Below are 16,871 nucleotides of genomic sequence, written 5' to 3' on the forward strand. Positions count from 1 at the left end.
TGTCAACCAAGGAAGATTAAAATGCTCAGCTATGATTTTGCATGAGCCCACTGGTGAGAGGGATGTGTAGCTCCTGCAGCTGCAGTGAGGCATCTCTGTTGGTGAGGAGGGATAGTAGAGAGGAGCCCTGCAGGTACTGGGAGGGTGGAGGGTCTGTCCAGAGCTTTTCCTTGCTCCCTGCAGTTGAGCCCACTTGGGTATCAGTGGGTGTCCCTTCAAGGAGATGTGTGTGTGGTTTCCCAGTTGTCCATCTGGGATCATGTTCATTTAGGCATCCTCTCCTCCCAGCAGTGTTTTCTTACACAAAGATGTAAAGGAGTGGAAGAGCTCCAGCCTCAGCTGTCATTGACTCCCTGTTGCACTGGAGCAGCTCTGGCAACTTTTGAGTTGTTCAGCTGAGTTTCTTCACCGCTCGGAAAACATCCAGAGCATTTCTGATTGTCTTAATGTTGACTACTCTTGCATGAATACCAGCAGTCAGCTAGACTTTAATTCTCCTCTGTTCCTTTCCTGTACAAATTGCTTCCTCAGGGCCATCCAAAATAGGGCTCATCTTGGAGGGAAGGAAATCAGTGTGCTTCAAAACCCAGCTGTTACCAGGTGAATAATTCCTTTGAATGATGAATCTAGCAGGTATCTCATATACTCTGGAAGGTCCTAAACTTGATTTTGTTTTTCATTGTCATCAAGAATGTGCTGCAAAAAATTCTCCTTTTTGGGTGCAAACAGTGAAAGTCGTATTCAGACTGGAGAGACAGAGATGTGTCAGGTTCAGGACAGAGGTGCTCCTGTCAGGTCTGTCTTTGCACTCAAGACCAATTTACAGCTTCATTTTACATAATGGATACCTCCTTGTGAATATGTATCCAGCCTGTGCAGTAACAGAGATTCCTGGTGGAGTCAAGTCCTTCCCATGTCAAGGAACTGCCCTTCAGATTTCCCATAATACCATCTCTGCAGTCCTAAAAAAAAGCAGGCAGGTGCAGAAAGTTTTTCATAGGTCTTAGCACAGAATTCAGCCCTGGAGCATGTTAGAGCAGTTCTGGAACTGCACCCTATATTAACTTGAGTCCTGATGTGCACCTACGTTTGCCAATTAATTTTTTTAATTCATATGTAACACTAAAAGACAGGAAGATGCATAATTTTGACATCCCCAGAGCTTTTTTCTATTGCCTTAAGAGGACCAAGATTCTAAAGGTTGAGATTAGCAGCTACACAGAACAAAATGCTGCTGCTGTTTGCCAGGCAGTAAACCCTAATCTCTCAATCATTGCTGTGTTTGTTCATTTTTCTTCTTCAATCTTGTTTAAGCAAAGGCAGCTTGTTCCTTCTGCCTCTCCTTGTAAGAGGGGCTGCAGGTGCAAACCATTCATAGGAGAAGATTCACGTGTAGAAGAGTCATTTTAATAACTGCTTACTTCAGAGCCGGATTACTCAGTTGGGCTGCGTCTTCCACAGTCCCAGTGCCTCTGCTTTGGGAGTTGCTGGCTCCCGCAGGCAGCAGAAATGGAAGGGATGAGTAAGGCCAGTCTTTAAACCTTCTTGTCCTGCACAGAAACACCAATTGGTTATGGTAAAGTAGAACATGCAGCCACAATGGATGGTGAGGCTCTGTTTTTTATGCCTCAGGGATACAGGTAGTCATTAGTAGTGTGTTTGGGGAAATAGGTGTTCTGCCAGTTCAGTGGTGTGATGGTGGTTTTCTTTTGAGGTCCTGGTGACTCCATTCATACATGTCCTGGCAAAAAGATTGGTTTAATGTGCACACAGCTACAAACCTGCAGATCTAAACAACTTCATGACTCCTTAAGGAGTTTAACACATGGAGTATATTGACTGTTTTAGAGGCTACACAAAAGAAAGTGAATTGTTTCTTTGGAGGATTAAAACCAAGTTACTTAGCTGTGTTCCTGGAGAAGCAGTGCTAGAGTGCCTCAACAAGCAAGTCACTGTTTGTTCAGTGACAGATTTGGTGCTAATTTTGCTGCTGTCTGCTCCTGTTTGCATCTCATGGTTGTGGATGAAAGTAGCAGAGCAGTGATTAGCTCAGACCCTACTGAAAAAAACCCAACACCCAGGGGCTTCTGAAGAACAAGGGAGTGAGAGTAAATTACCCTCTGGCATTTTTATTTTATTTAGCAGGTAAAACTGTTCATTGAAGCAGAGTTCATTTACAGTGGCCCCCCAGCAGACTGCAGCAGGGTGAATTGCCAGTCACTCACAGTGCAAACGGGAATCATTCAAACCCTGCATCATCTGCACTCAGAGTTCAGGTCTCCTGCACTGCACAGTAGATCGCTCCCTTGCTTCCAGAATCCTATCAGGCATCCTGGTCCCCATTTCAGTGCCCAGATAATACTTATATGTGCTTTCCCCCCACCCCCACAGCGGGTTTGATTTTAATGTTGTTAACCAGAAGCTGAGAGTTCACTGCATTAGATTCTTAGCCACCAAGTTAAAAGAAATTGCAGTATATTCTTCCTTTGAGGATATACTTTCTTTTCAAGAGCTTAGACTTGGAGGATCATTAGTGAGATAATATCAGGAGTTTTAACTAATCCTCTAATGATTGTGCCAGGGTGAACAAATCTATCTGTGTCAGTTAGCCCAGTGGTCCACCACAAGGCTATTCTTACCCGATAAATGGATTTTCACACTGAAGGGGATTTTTCTTCCTTTGCCCCAAATCTTGAGGCTGTGCAAAGTCTTGAACTTCATGGTGAGGCAGCACGCAGCCAGCTTGGGGCTGTGTTGAGCTGCCTTCCCACTGCCTCCGGAGCAGGGCGTGTTCTAGTCACCGAGTGCATTAAAAATGCATGTGTTAAGCGATGGGATAATTACAGCAAGTTTGTCTGGGGATGGATAGCAGCAGCGAGAGAAATTTAAAAATGTGTCTCAGAAAAGATATCAACTGTCTTGAGAGAAAACAGTTCGCTGCGGGCGGTTCAGCAGCGCGCACTACGTCTGCTGGCACGAGGATGGCTGCGGGACGCCCGTCTGGGAGCAGTGCTTCTCCCCACATCTCTGGGGCTTTTGCCAGCACCCTAGTGCTTGTGTGTGGATTTCCCTGTAGGTTTTGGATAGGATTTTGGCTGGGGAGGGTGCATCTGTGCTTGCTGGTCACGTGAGGAATGCGGTCTGGGGAGAAGACGTTTTCTGTCTCCAGCTTTTGCCTGGGGGTTGCCTGGCTGATGCAGCAGACCATTAATTTGCAGTCAACCAGGATATCTCCAAATGCAACTCCATCAATTGGCAGGAGGTAAATAGATGCTGCCTCTCTGCTTAAGGCAGGGCTGGAGCCCTCTCTGTTTATCTTCCCTTTCAAACTGGGTGCATCTGCTATTGCTCTCTAATCTCTTCTCCTCTTTGTTTTACTCCTCTGAAGCCTCTTGGCCTCAGAGCTAGAGGGGTTTTGTAACGATGATTAGTTGGTTTAGTTAGGGCGCTGGAGATCTTTGTCCGTGGGCTGCAAAAAGATGAAATAACTATTATTTTTATTAGTCCACTTCACAGGGAGGCTGCAAGAATTAATTCATGTTTGTAAATTGCTTTGGAGATTTAAAGCTCTGTACAAGCACTAAGGATTATTGCTTTCTAATTCTTCAAGGTAGTATAACTTAAAAAGACTTCTAGCCTTGAAAGCATCTCAGATATAGGAAGAGTTAAATCCCTTTGGAATTAGATATACTTCTAATGTGTAAGATAAAAATAACTTCTTCATCCAAAAGAAAGGGGGGGAGGGGAAAAGCAATGGCAGGTTCTGATAGTGCCTCTTTTTTTTTTTTCCAGGAGTCCAACGTGCTTATTGCTGCTAACAGTCAGGGTACAATTAAGGTAAGTTATTTTACACATCTCGCCTTTAAACACTTGAATCTGTTGATAGTGAAGAGCAAGGTCAGAGACACTGAACAGCCAGGAGAAACCATTAGAGGAGGTCATCTTGGCTGTGGAAGTTTGCAATTTAAATGATGTATTTGCCTCTGGCACACAGTGGAGTGAGCAGGCAGTGCCCCAGCAGTGAAACCAGTTGCAGTGAGGTGTGGAAGAGTCGCTGGTGGCCATCCAGCACCCACTGCTGCTCCTTGGGGTCCTGGCACAAGCACCTCCCCAGGCTGCTGCTGGCTCCCACGGCAGCAGAGGCTGAGTGTAAAATCACCAGCATTAGCCCGAGCCCGTGCTCTGGCTGCTGCAGAGGCAGCAGGGCTGAAAGCTGAGCTCCTGGTGTGCAGCTGGCTGGAGCAGCACTGAAATGAGCGGGGATGCTCCCTGTCTTTGCTGACTCTGGTGCTCAGACAGGTGGTAACAGACAGCAGCTGCCAGCACAGGGTTTTGTGAAAGCATCAGCCTTCCCTGTGCACAGTACCAGGTTTTCAGCTCTTTAATTAAGTCTTCCAGAGTGTCTGTTCAATGTATTTCTGTCTGTGGAATGTCAAGTGTTAGGGAGAACACTGTCCTCCTTCATGTGTCTGTCAGCCAAGCAAAACCAGTACCCAAGGCAGTACCAAACTCAACCCAAACCTGGAACTTTATCTCACATTCTGCACAGCACTGACCTCCACCATGCTGTTAGGTTTGGTGCTTAATGCCCTAAGCTTGTAGGCCAGACCTCTGGCAATATTCTGGAGCTGCTGGTAAAGGGGTTTACTTGCTGTCTGCAGTTTTACACTGCATTGTCACTGTCATGAGGCTGACATCTTGATTGTCCCTCACATTCCTGTGGTAATAGCAGTTCTCTGGAGCCATACCAGAGCTGCTGGTCTGAACCACCCTGGAAAAGTCACTAAAAATGCAAGAATGGTGAGAGAGCCGAGTGGTCTGTGTTTAATTGAATGTCAAGATTTTTTTTTTCCCTTTTTTAGACACAAGTGGCTGGGTTACTCCTGCTGTTGCAGCTTGTGAGGCTATAGCCTCTCATTCATAGGGGATTTATTTATATATCATGTTTTAAAATTGGTTGGTGGTTACTTTGGTCAGCTACTCCTTAGGAAAATGGACAAAATGCACAGAAGCTTTTGATATTTTGAAGTGAATCCAGCAGCAAGAGCTGAGAGGAGAGGTTTTGCTCATGCACTTTGCTTGTTAATGAGAGAAGGTAGACAGAGAGAAATGTGCAGCCAGCCAGCGCTGTCAGAACTCTGGTGTCTCCATTTGCCTTTGACAGCGTGCAGCAGGAAGGTGGGATGGTCTGGGAAAGGCCTGGGTGTGCCCAAACCCTCCCCTCTTTGGGGACAGATGCCATACTGGGCATCACCCATGAGCTACAGCTCCAGAGCTTCTCCCAGTGAAGCCAAACCAGGTTCATGCAGACTCTGGCAGCCCCACAGGCACTTTCCTGCTGTCTCTGGTCCATGCCTTCAGATGCTGCTGTTCCATCCCAACCTGGACAAGGGAAACAAGGGTACAGAGGGCTGGGATGACAAAAGCTCTGATCTCTGTTACAAGATTTCCAAGAGCTGTGTGATTGAAATGAGGCACCTGTGGATGGTTTTGCTTCGTGGCTAATTTATCATCACACAAGCAGACATCAAAATTTGGATGCTTGCCAAGTGCTTTTCCTATCTGTGGGATATTATTGCATGCTAGTCAATAAAGGGTAAGGGGTGGAGATGGAAGGGTCAGTCCTGTCTTAGAGATCTATATACTGACAGAGGAAATAATGAATGTCACAAATTCCTGTTCTAAATGTCTCATCTTCTTTACTAACCAGGTACTGGAGCTGGTATGAAGGGTTTTCTCTCAAGGCATGAGGTACTTGGTCCTGCTGACATGCTACAGTATTCATCTGGGAACCACAGTGGGACAAGAAACCAAAAACACCTTGATGTTCCTCCCCAAAACGATCATGTTTGGGTTTTTTTCCATTTATGGACTTTGTAGGACATTTTGAGACACTGGTAACACCAGTAAACTGCCATCAACATTAACTCCACAGACTTTGCTGGTGGTGGTGGTATGGTTGTCTAATTTTTATGATAGGAAAACAAATTCTTTTAAATAAAAACAAAAAGGAATAATAAAATTTATTGAGCCACAAGCTAAAGCTGGAAGATTGTCTTGTTGCATAAGAGAACAGATTTACTTGTGAAGGGAGCTTACAGGAGCACACAGGGCTGTCCTCAGTTGCACATCTCCAGTTACTTTCATCTGGACTCTTCTTCATCCCCACTGGAAAAAGAAAGTCTCTAAGCCTTACCTGGACACGCAAGCAATTCACTTTGAAATCCCATCATGATACGGTTCTGTTGTTCCTTTGATTTATTAATTATTTTTAGATGCATTATATGTTGAGAAATGTCACCAAGGTTGACACCACTGGAGACTGAAGTCCTCTAGTCATCAAGAAGAGAAGAACGCCTTCCCTTTCCTCCTCTCCTTAGTCCCCTTCCTTGCCCCAAAGGGGCAGTTCCAAAGGAGAGGATTAAGTTGTCCTCCTGTCCATGTGGGCCACCTGCCACCAGCAACGTGCTGAGATGAGGGGGCCTGCAGTTCCTGGGACCTGGACTGACCTTGCCAAGACAGCGTGGGATAAAGATCTGCCTCCCACTGAGCTGGCTGTGTTTGACTATCTCAGCTAGAGGAGGAAGCTTCTAGATCCAGTTACCAAAGCCCTGCACCACTCGGTCGCCTGTGTGGTCTGGTTGTGTTTGCCCCTCTCTGCACACCACGGAAGCCAAGCATCTTGAATGTTGTAACAAGAGAGGGGATGGAGTTGGTTTGTAATGTGTTTCAGAGCCATGATATAAGTAGCCTTATTTTTAATGGTCATGCATACACTTAATTGTACATATGGAGGGGGAATAAACCATGAAGCTGAGAGTTGTTGTTGCTTTCTTGGCAGATAGCAGAGCAGATAAGAAGGTGTAGACATTTGTCATGAACAGCAGCCAGGCTGAACTGTCAGGATTGCTGCCAGAACTTGTTAAGCTCCAAAGTGCATTTGGTGGGTGTAGCATCTTTTCCCTGCTGTGGGTGTCACAGGTGCAATGCAGACAGTGATACCTGTGGGAAGTGTTTTGGTTTGCAGAGTCCTTTTCCATTCACTCGCTGCTGGGTGTGTCTCCTTCATGCCACAGGGGCTGGGATTGATGCAGGGACTTTGCACAGGTCTCTCATCCTCCATGTGTTAAAAGCCTGACTCTGATCTTCCCAGGAGGATTGTGTGATCTTCTCACACCCTTTGGGCACACAGCAGGGAAGAGCAAGGATGCTCTTGAGGATATGAATAAAGAAGCAGGGATGAAGCCTTTTGGCAGAACTGGGGACAGGTCCTGTCCTGGTTCAGTGCTGGTGCATGTTTCTAGGGGAACATCTGTGCTCATTCAAAGGTAGAAGGATGTGGGACACACCACCAGTAGCTTCTGGAGAATCTAGTCCAGTGGGGAGAAAAGTGATGCTCTAAGGGAGACATGGATGCCTGGCTCTCAAATGCTGCATGCTGGTTTTCTTCCATTATTTCTAGTGTGTCACTGGGGGGAGAGTGAGGAGAGAAGGAAAGGAGAGAGAAGAGAGCACAGCAGCTTGTGTCCTGCTCGGGACACCTGCAGGTCTGCATTGTATGAGTAACCCGAGTCACTGGCAGAAGAAAACAAAATTGGTTCCTTCTTCCTGATGGCAGCTGTCTGACACATCCCACTGAGCACTAGTTTGATTTCCATTTTGCTGCATTTTAAGAGAATTTGGTGTGGAGTGACTGTGCTGAGCATCCTTCCCAGCCAGCCCTCTCCAAAGGCAGGCTGATGTGATGAACCATTACCATTGCTCTTGCTGCTTCCCCTGGTTTCAGGTGTGGGTTTTCAACAGCCTCTGCCTTGTTTATCAGTGCCTACTAATTTATTTTGCAAACTGCCCTGGCTGCTGTTGTACCCCAGCCCAGTGCCACGCAGCCGCTGTTGGCAGGTGACCTCATTCCGTCTCTCCCCCCACTTGAAGATCCTCTGTTTTTTAAATTAAAATTGCTCTGACAAAGCCAAGATCTTTAAAACAGAAGATAAAAAGCAGCTGTTTTGAATGCTGTAAGGTTACTCCTTGAATTAAACAGGGAAAGATGTTTAACATCGGATGCCTTTATTTTTTCAGTTTTCATTCTGTTTCAATCAAGATAAAATGCAAATTTGGTGTCTGGCCCTAATTAGAAACACAACAGCTCATAAACACAAGTTGATGGCAATTTTTTGCCTTCGTCTCTTTGTCACAAGAGGTAATGCTCCTTATTTTAATCCCCTTAATTTTCTTTCCTTCAGGTAACTCTTCACAGTTGACAAATTAAGTCGCATATAATTACTGTAATTTTGTTTGGTTTTTTTAAACGGCGTGTGGTCAATATTTTTTTTTAATTAGTCACCAACTCAGCAAATGGTTCCTGTCAGGTTTTCAGCCTTTCTAGAGTCAGGGGGTGATTGACTTTGGGAGGAATGTGAAGAGGTCTTTGCTCCAACCCCCCCGTGCAGAGCAGAGTTTACTCAAAGTTGGATGAGGTTGCTTCAGGGCCTGGAGATGTTCACAACTCAACCAGGTAAGGACAGAAGATTCCCAAAATCAGATTTCCAGATTTTAGAATCTGGAAATCCAGATCTAAATTTTTTCCAGATTTCCCTCTGGAAAATCTGTTCCAGCACTTAACCACTCTCTCTGTGGAAGTTAATTGCAGATGGTGGGCACTTGGAGTCTTTTTTCTCACTTGCTTCTTTTGAGAAAACCAGGTTCTAAAGCCCTTGACTGGAAGCTGCTCCAGAATGGTTTTGCCTGCAGCTCTCTTGTCCTTGTGAGAGGTGTTAGGTGAGTCAGATTTTTTGAAAAAGGGAATTTAAAACCTTTCTTGGCCAGCCAGCATCTTCAATTAACTTTAAAGCATTTAACAGAAGAGTAGGAAGAACATGCCTCAGTGCTAAAAAAATTCAGTGCTGGAGGGAATTGAAAATGATGGTCAATGGGAAATCTAAATTAATATCAATATGTCAGGGCTCTCCTGCAGTGAGTGTGGCCAGCTGCTAATGCCAGTGTTCGACCCGAGTGCGGAGCCCTGTTTGTTTAGGGTAATTTTGTTTAACTGTGGAAGGTCATGATGACATCAGCAGATAACTGGGAAGGCAAATTAACTCCTTCCCAGCTGAAGTGTCCCGTTTCCTTTCTCGCTGCTTTTCTGGAGGCCAGAAGTACCCAGCAAGGACCTGCAGCAGTCCAGGGGTGAGCAGAGTGTTCACTGTGGAGCTGGCCTTGGAGAACTCCTCTTGTGTGTCAGCAGCTCCTGGTGTCCTGGCAGGCAGCCAGAGGGGGTGATGGCATCCTGCCCCCTGCCAGCCTCCACCGCTGCCTGCAAGGGCTCTTCCTTGAGGCCAGCCTCGTGGGATGTTCCTCGCCTGACCTCAGAGAGGGCTTTGCCTTCCTCTCAGCAGTGGGGAGACCATGTCCTGCACTTGCTAATGGGTGGAACATCTGTGGAGGTCAGGGAGTGTCACCTGCTTTAAATGCTGGGGATCTGAGAGGTTTGGCTAGTGGGGAGGTGTGCTTGAGACCGTGGGAGTCCACAAATTAGAGCAGCATCAGTGGCATAAGGACCAGAGCCCACATCTGTCTCCTGGAGAAGCACCTGTAGCACTAGTCCTCCCAGCCTTCTGGTAACCATCACCACATGGATTGCTTTAATTTTGCTTTCAAAGCAAGGAAAGGAGTTAATTTGCCTTCCCAATTATCTGCTGATGTCATTGTGACCTTCCATAGTTAAACAAATTCTACAAATTCTTGAAGTGATGATCATCTCATTTCTGTTCAGTTACAAGTTAGTATTTGGGTATGTTAAGTCTTTAAATTCTTCTTAATTTAAAAATGGTTAGTTGGGTTAAAGCAAGATTAATTCTCTGCTCTGTGTATTAACCAGGCATTTGAGTTGAGTTGGTCTTGCCAAAAAAACCTGTTTTAAGTCTCTCCATCTTAGCTTTTACATGTTAAATCTGGCTCTGGCTGATGGCTGGCCATTGTTACTCAGCAGAGGCAGGACAAGAATTTGCCCTCCCACATCAAGCAGCAGGGATAGTTTCCTTAGGAGGGGAAAGAAAGTGATGATTTTTTGACATCTCTTAGAAATAAATTTTGAGAAAGAAAACTAGTATGAACTTTTCCTTACCAGGGTGCGGGGAAAGGGGAGAAGGTGGTTCCACGTCTCCTAGACCACAGCATCTCGCAGGGCTCCCTGCATCGTGAACATTTCAGGTGAAGGAGGGCTCCATGTGCACATCACAGACTCTAATCTGCCTGGAATAGAAAGTTTGCAGTGTTCCTGCTACCATCAATGGGCTGTGGTGGAAAAAAACCTCATCAAGGAGTGAGGGGACAAAACCAATCTCATCTGAGAGCTGCTTGCCTAAAACCTCTGATCCATGCAGAGAGACAGGTTTTATTCATCTCTCAGTTCTGCCTTCTCCAGAGTCTCCCAAATCTGTTCAGGGAGTTGTATTACCTCAATGCTCTTGTTTGACTCCCAAAATTTGGGGGTGGAGATTTGCATGAATAGCAGAGGAGTGTGAGTACCACACACCTCTAACACCATTATCCTCCCTGAAATCCTTCTGGTGCCTCGAGCCATCTGAGAACTGGGGAGCACACTGTCTCAGATAATAATTTGGGAAGATAGTAATTTGGGAAATAATTCTGGAGGTAAAGGCTGTCCTTGGGAGGCCTGAGAAATAGCACATGACAGCTGAAACTGAGCCAGCAGCATGAGCACAACACGAGTCCCAAACCCACAAGCACTGATGTGCCCTTGCAGCCCCAGGAGCCTTTAATCCATGAATTAGAAGTGTTTGTTTCAAGATTAACTCATCATAACCCCCTCAACATCAGGAGCCTCCCAGAGAGGCCCAACCACCACGGTGGGTCTGCAGGGAGCCACAAGTGCTGGGCTGAAGGCAGTGGAACCTGTGCGTCCCCTGCTCCAGAGCCCACGGTGAGGACAGTGACCACTGGGGGATGAGCAGCTCATGCTGCAGGCATGATCCCAGCTGCTGTCTCTCCACTGTGAGATGTGCAGGGCTGGGTTAAGGAAAATGCTCAGCAGCTCTGATTTTGTCCTTTTAGGAGCCTTATTTCAACAAGTTTGTCTTGATTACAGCGCTTAATCTGACTTGTCAAAATCTCCATAAAACCATTTAGGTTGTTTAAAAGGGAAAGTATACTCCTTTTGTCCCCTTAGACCTGAGCAGGAGCTGGTCTGAAGCCACCAGGCCAGCTGCTCCTGTCCCATTAGCAGTGTCCTGGGTCAGAGGTACTGCCTCCAGGGATGAGTCCTCACACCCCCAGCATGCTGCCAGGGCTCAGCTACCCATAAACTACAGAGACTTACTTTGTTTATTGCTTAATAGTTATGAAAACAATTACCAAGAGCCAGTGGCTCTTTCCTGGTCCTGTGGTGACCAAAAAACATCCTGAAGCTGGCATTGATCTGCAGAGAGCAAAGCAGCCCATGTCTGAATGGGGCAGGGGGCGCTGAGGGAAGTGAAGTGGGGCTGACCCCTCAAAGTCAGCAGAGCATCACGCTCGAGCTGGCGCCAGACGGGCGCCCAGGCCGGGCTGAAATGGGCCAAAGCCCAGCAGACCGTGATGGCACAGCCCCGGGGAGGGCTCTGAGTCCTGGCAGGGACATGGGACTGCCCTCCCCAGGGCTGTGGGGAAGGGAGAGGCGCATCCCCTGCTCCCCAGCTCTGCACTGAGGAGGAGGAGAGCTGATTTCCAAGCTCTTGAAATGGGATGAGAAGTGATGGGTTTATGTTGCTAGCAAAGGGCAGTGGAGCCAGGAAGAGTTTGGAGCACCGCGTCTATCTTGTGAGATCTTAACAAGCAGTTTCTGTCTGGTGTTAGTGGAGAAGACATCCCTGCCTGCCCCAGAGAGAAGAGGAGAGGATAGCATCGATTACCACCTGTTCCCACTCCCTGCTTTTCTCCTGTTCAGTTTTTTTCCCTGTAGGAGATTAATGGGAACTCTTTGTCTTCTAACATGACTGTACCTTATGAATTCTCTGTCTCATCCTCATCCTTTAAATTATCCACATAATAAAATATGTATTCAGTGATTCCAGGTCATAATTTGATCTGCTTAGGGAAGAAAAGGAATGATAGAGAAGGGTTGCCAGCATGCTCAGCTCTCCTCCATTTATCTTTATTTATCTTCTTTTTTCCTGACAACTTGTGTGCAGCCAAGTGATGGAAATTCCAGTACCTGTGTGCTGGTTCCTTGCAGGACAAGTGTCCCCCTCATGCCCCCTAGCTGGGCAGGACCCACTGGGCTGCTGTGGCTGCCCCACCCCCATCTGCTGGCAAAAGAGATGTTTGGGATGGTGACCCATCCCTGTAACTCCTGCCTTGCCCTCACTGCTTCTGGGATCAGTTTTATCCCAACTGTAAAGTGGGCAAAACCTTGCCTCCATGCCGACGCCACATCTGTGTTGGTTCCTGCAGGAAAGTGGGTCTGCAGGAGTAAACCTGGAGAGGCACATGAAGCACTGGGGATGTGCCCAAATTGCTGGCAAAGGCACAATGGCCTGGCCTTATCCCAAGGCAGAGACATGGGGTTAACGTTTCTTCCTTTGTGGAGCTTCTGTGCAGCTCTGGAGCTGCCAGAGTTTCATTTTAATACCAGATTTAAGGTCTGAACATGGGTTTAAATTATTTCACTACATCCCTGTGACATCTAAAAAGCCTCGTGCATGGCAATAGCAGCGCTAAAGGGCATTTTTGCACTTTAAAAAAAAAAAAAAAAACAGGAATCTGTAATGTCCTGATCTTGCTGAGGTGTGCTGCAATTCCCACCAGAGCTGGGAAGCTGCCTGTGCCCCACAGGCCTGGAAGAAGGAGGAGGAAGAGGAGGAGGGAGAGGGAGCCCAGCACCGTGCAGCCAGTGAGGGGACATCTCCAGTCCAGTGTGTCCCAGGCATGGAGCACCCCCGAGGCTCTCATGTGGAAGAGGTAGGAGACAACTTGGGGTGGGAGAGGGCTTGTCCTCTTCTGCACAGGGGCAGGGAGACCGTCCCTGCTTGGCTGCACCAAAGGAGTGATTGTGCCCAGAGCGCAGGATGCTTGTTTGCAGTAAGAAATCAGGATTTAAAATCCTTGCATTAAGCCAGGATTGTGTGTAGCCATTTCCCCCAGGCAGACAAACAGCTTTGAAAAGAGCCATGAGCCCATCAGAAGAGGCCATGCAAAGCCACGGGTTTCAATGGCATGGGGGGTGGGGGTGTCAGCACTGCTTTTTGGGAGGCAGGAATTTGGGTGAAAGCTTCCAAAAGAAGGCTTCAAGGAGCTTCAGCACCACTTGTTTTGAGCCCACAGAGGCTGTTAGCCTCTTGCCTGTGCTTTTTAAGGGCTGTTTGTTGTGGTGATAGAGATGGCCTGCATGTATGGCACTGCTGATGAGTGAGAAAGCATGAGGGATGATCATCACAGGGATGATGCTTTAATGATGATGAAGTGTTACTGTGACCCTGAACAGGCAAAGAGAGACAAAAGCCACATTGGAACTGCCTGCCCAGGGGCTCCAGGAATTTCTGAGACTCTAAGGCCTTGCTGCACCTTCTGCTGTGGACAGTGGGACAAGAGGGGGAAGAAAACAGTGAAGACAGGTCCCAGAGCACCCAGAGTGTTTTAGAAAGCTGGGAACTGTGCTTTGCCTGCTCTACATGTGTCTGAGCTCAGATAAACCCTCCTTCTGGCTTGGCCCTGAGAGCAGGGGGAGATTTTCAGCTTGCTTTGCATGGAAGAGCCTCAGGATACCGAAGGAAGGAGATGCTCTATCCAACGTCTGCTCTCGGTCCCTGCCTGCCCAAATTCCCTGCTCCTGCCTGCAGCCTGTCTTCTGGCGAGCCAAGAGAGCCACTGGTGGCTTCCCCAGTTCTCAGCATGTTTTGAGGCTGGGGGTGACAGCACATGGCAGAGCCCCCTGCCATCAGGGGCAATCTGCTGCCCCACAGCCCTGCCAGCCTGGCCACGGCTCCCACTGGGCTCTGGGCTCCAAGGGCGAGCCCCTGCAGGGTGACACCTCTCTCTCCAAGTGGCTGGGCACCAGCCATCTCAAACATAATGGAGAGGTATTTGGGAATGCATCTGAGCACAGGCTGGCAACAAAGGAGCTGTTAAATGCAGGGAGACACAGCTGATGCTGGGGAGGAGCAGGGAAATTGCTGCCAGCAGCAGCCTGAAACCCCAGGATGGGGCAGTATTGTAAATGCAGGTGAACCTGGTGGGAAGAAATGCTGATGTGTGACTCCAGTTCAGAAGGCTGAATGATTTCTTTATTATAACTATGCTATAATACATCAATATACTATTTAAAGGAGATACTAAAACTACAAACCTACTTGTTCTAACTACCATATCTCACTCACAACTCATGACCCTGTTCTCCGGAGTGCAGCCACAGGTGGATTGGATTGGCCATCAGGCTCAAACAATCCTCACCAGAACCCAATCAAGCAATCACCCACCCCAGGTAAACAATTCTCCAAACACATTCCACATAGGAAAAACAAGGAGCAGAAATAGAAATTGTTTTCTCTTTCTTTTCTCTGTGCTCCTCTATGAAAAAAATCCTGAGAGAGAGAAGAATGTGCCTGCCCCAGGCCAGGGCTTTGCACTCACTTGCCCCAGCAGTAGTAACCAACCCCGTGGATGTCCATCTTCTCCTGGGCATGCTCAAGGAGGGGCTGCAGACAGAGGAATGTGGACAAGACCAACACTTAATGCCAGGAGCTGCCACATCCTTGTGCCCCTCAAGGATCAATGTGTCTCCATGCTCTCAGCATCAAAGCTGTGTCTGTCCTTAACATGCAAAATCGAAGAATCCATCTGGTTTCTTGTGTGCTCCTGGTGATCCCTAAGCACAGGTCTGTTGGATGTTTACTGAAAAGCCTCCTCTCCTGATGGGTGTTATATATACAGGCATGTTGCCTTAACACACCTGCTGCAGCAGTTGGGCTTCACATCAATGCTGTTCTATAATATTGATATTTATTCACAGGTAAAACATTTGAATCTGCTTGGTCATTACAAGACAAACTTCCCCTGGCTTCACAGCACAGGTGTTTGCTTCTCCCCAGCAAGGTCAAAGATGGACACAGAGGTTGTGTGCAGCACAGGCTGTAGCTGCCAGCACATCACCCACCTGAGCTTGCTTGCATTTCCCACCGCTGGAGCTCCTCAGGGTCTTTCTCCTCTCCTTTGGAAACACAAACTGCACTGAAGGAGTTCTTTGCAGTGGACTGGGGAGTGGCTTTCCCAGCCCATCCCCAGGAGGACGGAAGCCCTGGTGGTATGGACTAATACAGCACCTGAGCTGCCTTGCCATAAAGCTCACATCTGTTTTGTGGGACGGTTTCTTGGCTCTATTGCCATTCTCCACACCCTTGCCAGCGTTCACATTCTATGATAGCAGATAATCTGGAGGCTTTGATTGAAGGGTTTATTGCTCTCATGACTGTAGTCAAACCGTTTCTAATATCACTTTGGTATACAGTGTGCTGCTCTCTCTCATTGTAGACACACAGTCCCTGTGTATTCTGCAAGTTCCTGCTGTCAGCCCCCCATGCCCCCTTATTCTGAGCATCCTGCCAGGGCCCTGAGCACCCCACCCATGGCTTCAATATCTCCCCAGAGCTCCCCAGGTCTCCAAACTGCCACTCTAGAAATGCAAGAATCCACCCAGAGGCCTAAGCACTTCCCCTGCCATGGCCCCAATAACCCCCCCATGGTGCTGAACATCTACCCGAGGTCCCCAGATATCTCCCCAGCCTCTCCATAGCCCTGAGCATCCCCGCCATGGGGTTCAAAGGGGCTGCCGTGCCCGGCATGCCCAGAGTGAGCCCTGCAGGCTGGAGACCTCTCCGGGACTGTTCAGCCTTCCCTGGCCTCTGTGAGGGGAAGGCGGTGCCTGTCCTTGTCTATAATTGAAATAGATGGAATCAGGATGGATCAACATCTAATTCCTCGCCCGGGTGAATGGAGACGTGTTTAATTTTCTGGTGATTCGGGCTGGGAGGCGCGGTTGGCTCCTCTGCGCGCACGGGAGGATGGCGCTGCCGGGAGGCGCCTCTGCTCCGCACACGCAGCTCTGCACAGGAGCTGCTCCCTGGGCTGCAGTCTCCAGCGTCCCCGAGAGAAGGGAAAAAAGCCTTCTCCCAAACCTTTTCTACAGAATTCCCATTGCCACACACCTCCAGGGAAATAGCAAGGATGCTCAAGGCCCAGGGAAGTGGGTGGGCACTGGCTGCAGATCTGTTTCCACGCCACTTTTTTTTTGAGGGATGTACTGAGAGAGGAGCAGCAAGAGGGGAGGGATGGGAACAGCAGTGCCTCACCGCTGGGCATCCCCCCAAGACTGCACAGGGAGGAGATCTTGGGGCTTTCAGGCCAGTCCAGATGGTTTCATTCACTGGAGAGAGCTTTTCCTAATACTGAAGGGATGGAAACCCCTTGGGTATCCCTGAGGCTCAATCCCCACTGGGATCAGAAAGGCAGGCTTGTAAAACATGAGGGTGCCTGTGCTCTGTGGGTGACTGTGGCCCCGAGTCCCAAAATAAGCATGAGCAAAACAGGGAGAAAAGGGATTTGAAATAATCTCCCAAATATTTTTTTTCTAAACTAAGGTCTCTAGTTCTTCCCAGCATGGCCCCCAGGGACCCCTTCAGACTATCCATGCCTCATGCAAACCACATGCTCTTCCCTCCAGAGACTGTCCCTTGGAAAACTTCTTGTGTTGGCTGCAAAACAAGCTGGTTTCCCATTTTGGGGTGTATTTTGCTCTGAAGTACATGTAAGAGCAAGGGATTTTGTCTATCCTCAGCAGCATTAAGGTTTCATTAAGGACCCTCAAACAGGGGTGACAGCTT

The 16,871-nt window shown here is 48.0% G+C and overlaps 1 protein-coding gene across 3 annotated transcripts in view; it reads left to right on the forward strand.

Annotated features, from left to right (window-relative positions):
• Positions 1-6,817, forward strand: part of COP1 (COP1 E3 ubiquitin ligase) — a 125,007-nt gene extending 118,190 nt beyond the window's left edge. For all 3 annotated transcript variants that reach the window (XM_068199451.1, XM_068199452.1, XM_068199453.1), the window contains exons 19-20: positions 3,793-3,837; positions 5,711-6,817. In XM_068199451.1, the coding sequence (XP_068055552.1) occupies positions 3,793-3,837; positions 5,711-5,728 (63 nt within the window). In that variant the 3' untranslated portion in view covers positions 5,729-6,817. The remainder of the gene's footprint in view (positions 1-3,792; positions 3,838-5,710) is intronic.
• The last annotated feature ends 10,054 nt before the right edge of the window (positions 6,818-16,871 follow it).

The sequence above is a fragment of the Anomalospiza imberbis genome, chromosome 9 (assembly GCF_031753505.1).
Source record: "Anomalospiza imberbis isolate Cuckoo-Finch-1a 21T00152 chromosome 9, ASM3175350v1, whole genome shotgun sequence".
NCBI classification, from domain to species: Eukaryota; Metazoa; Chordata; class Aves; order Passeriformes; family Viduidae; genus Anomalospiza; species Anomalospiza imberbis.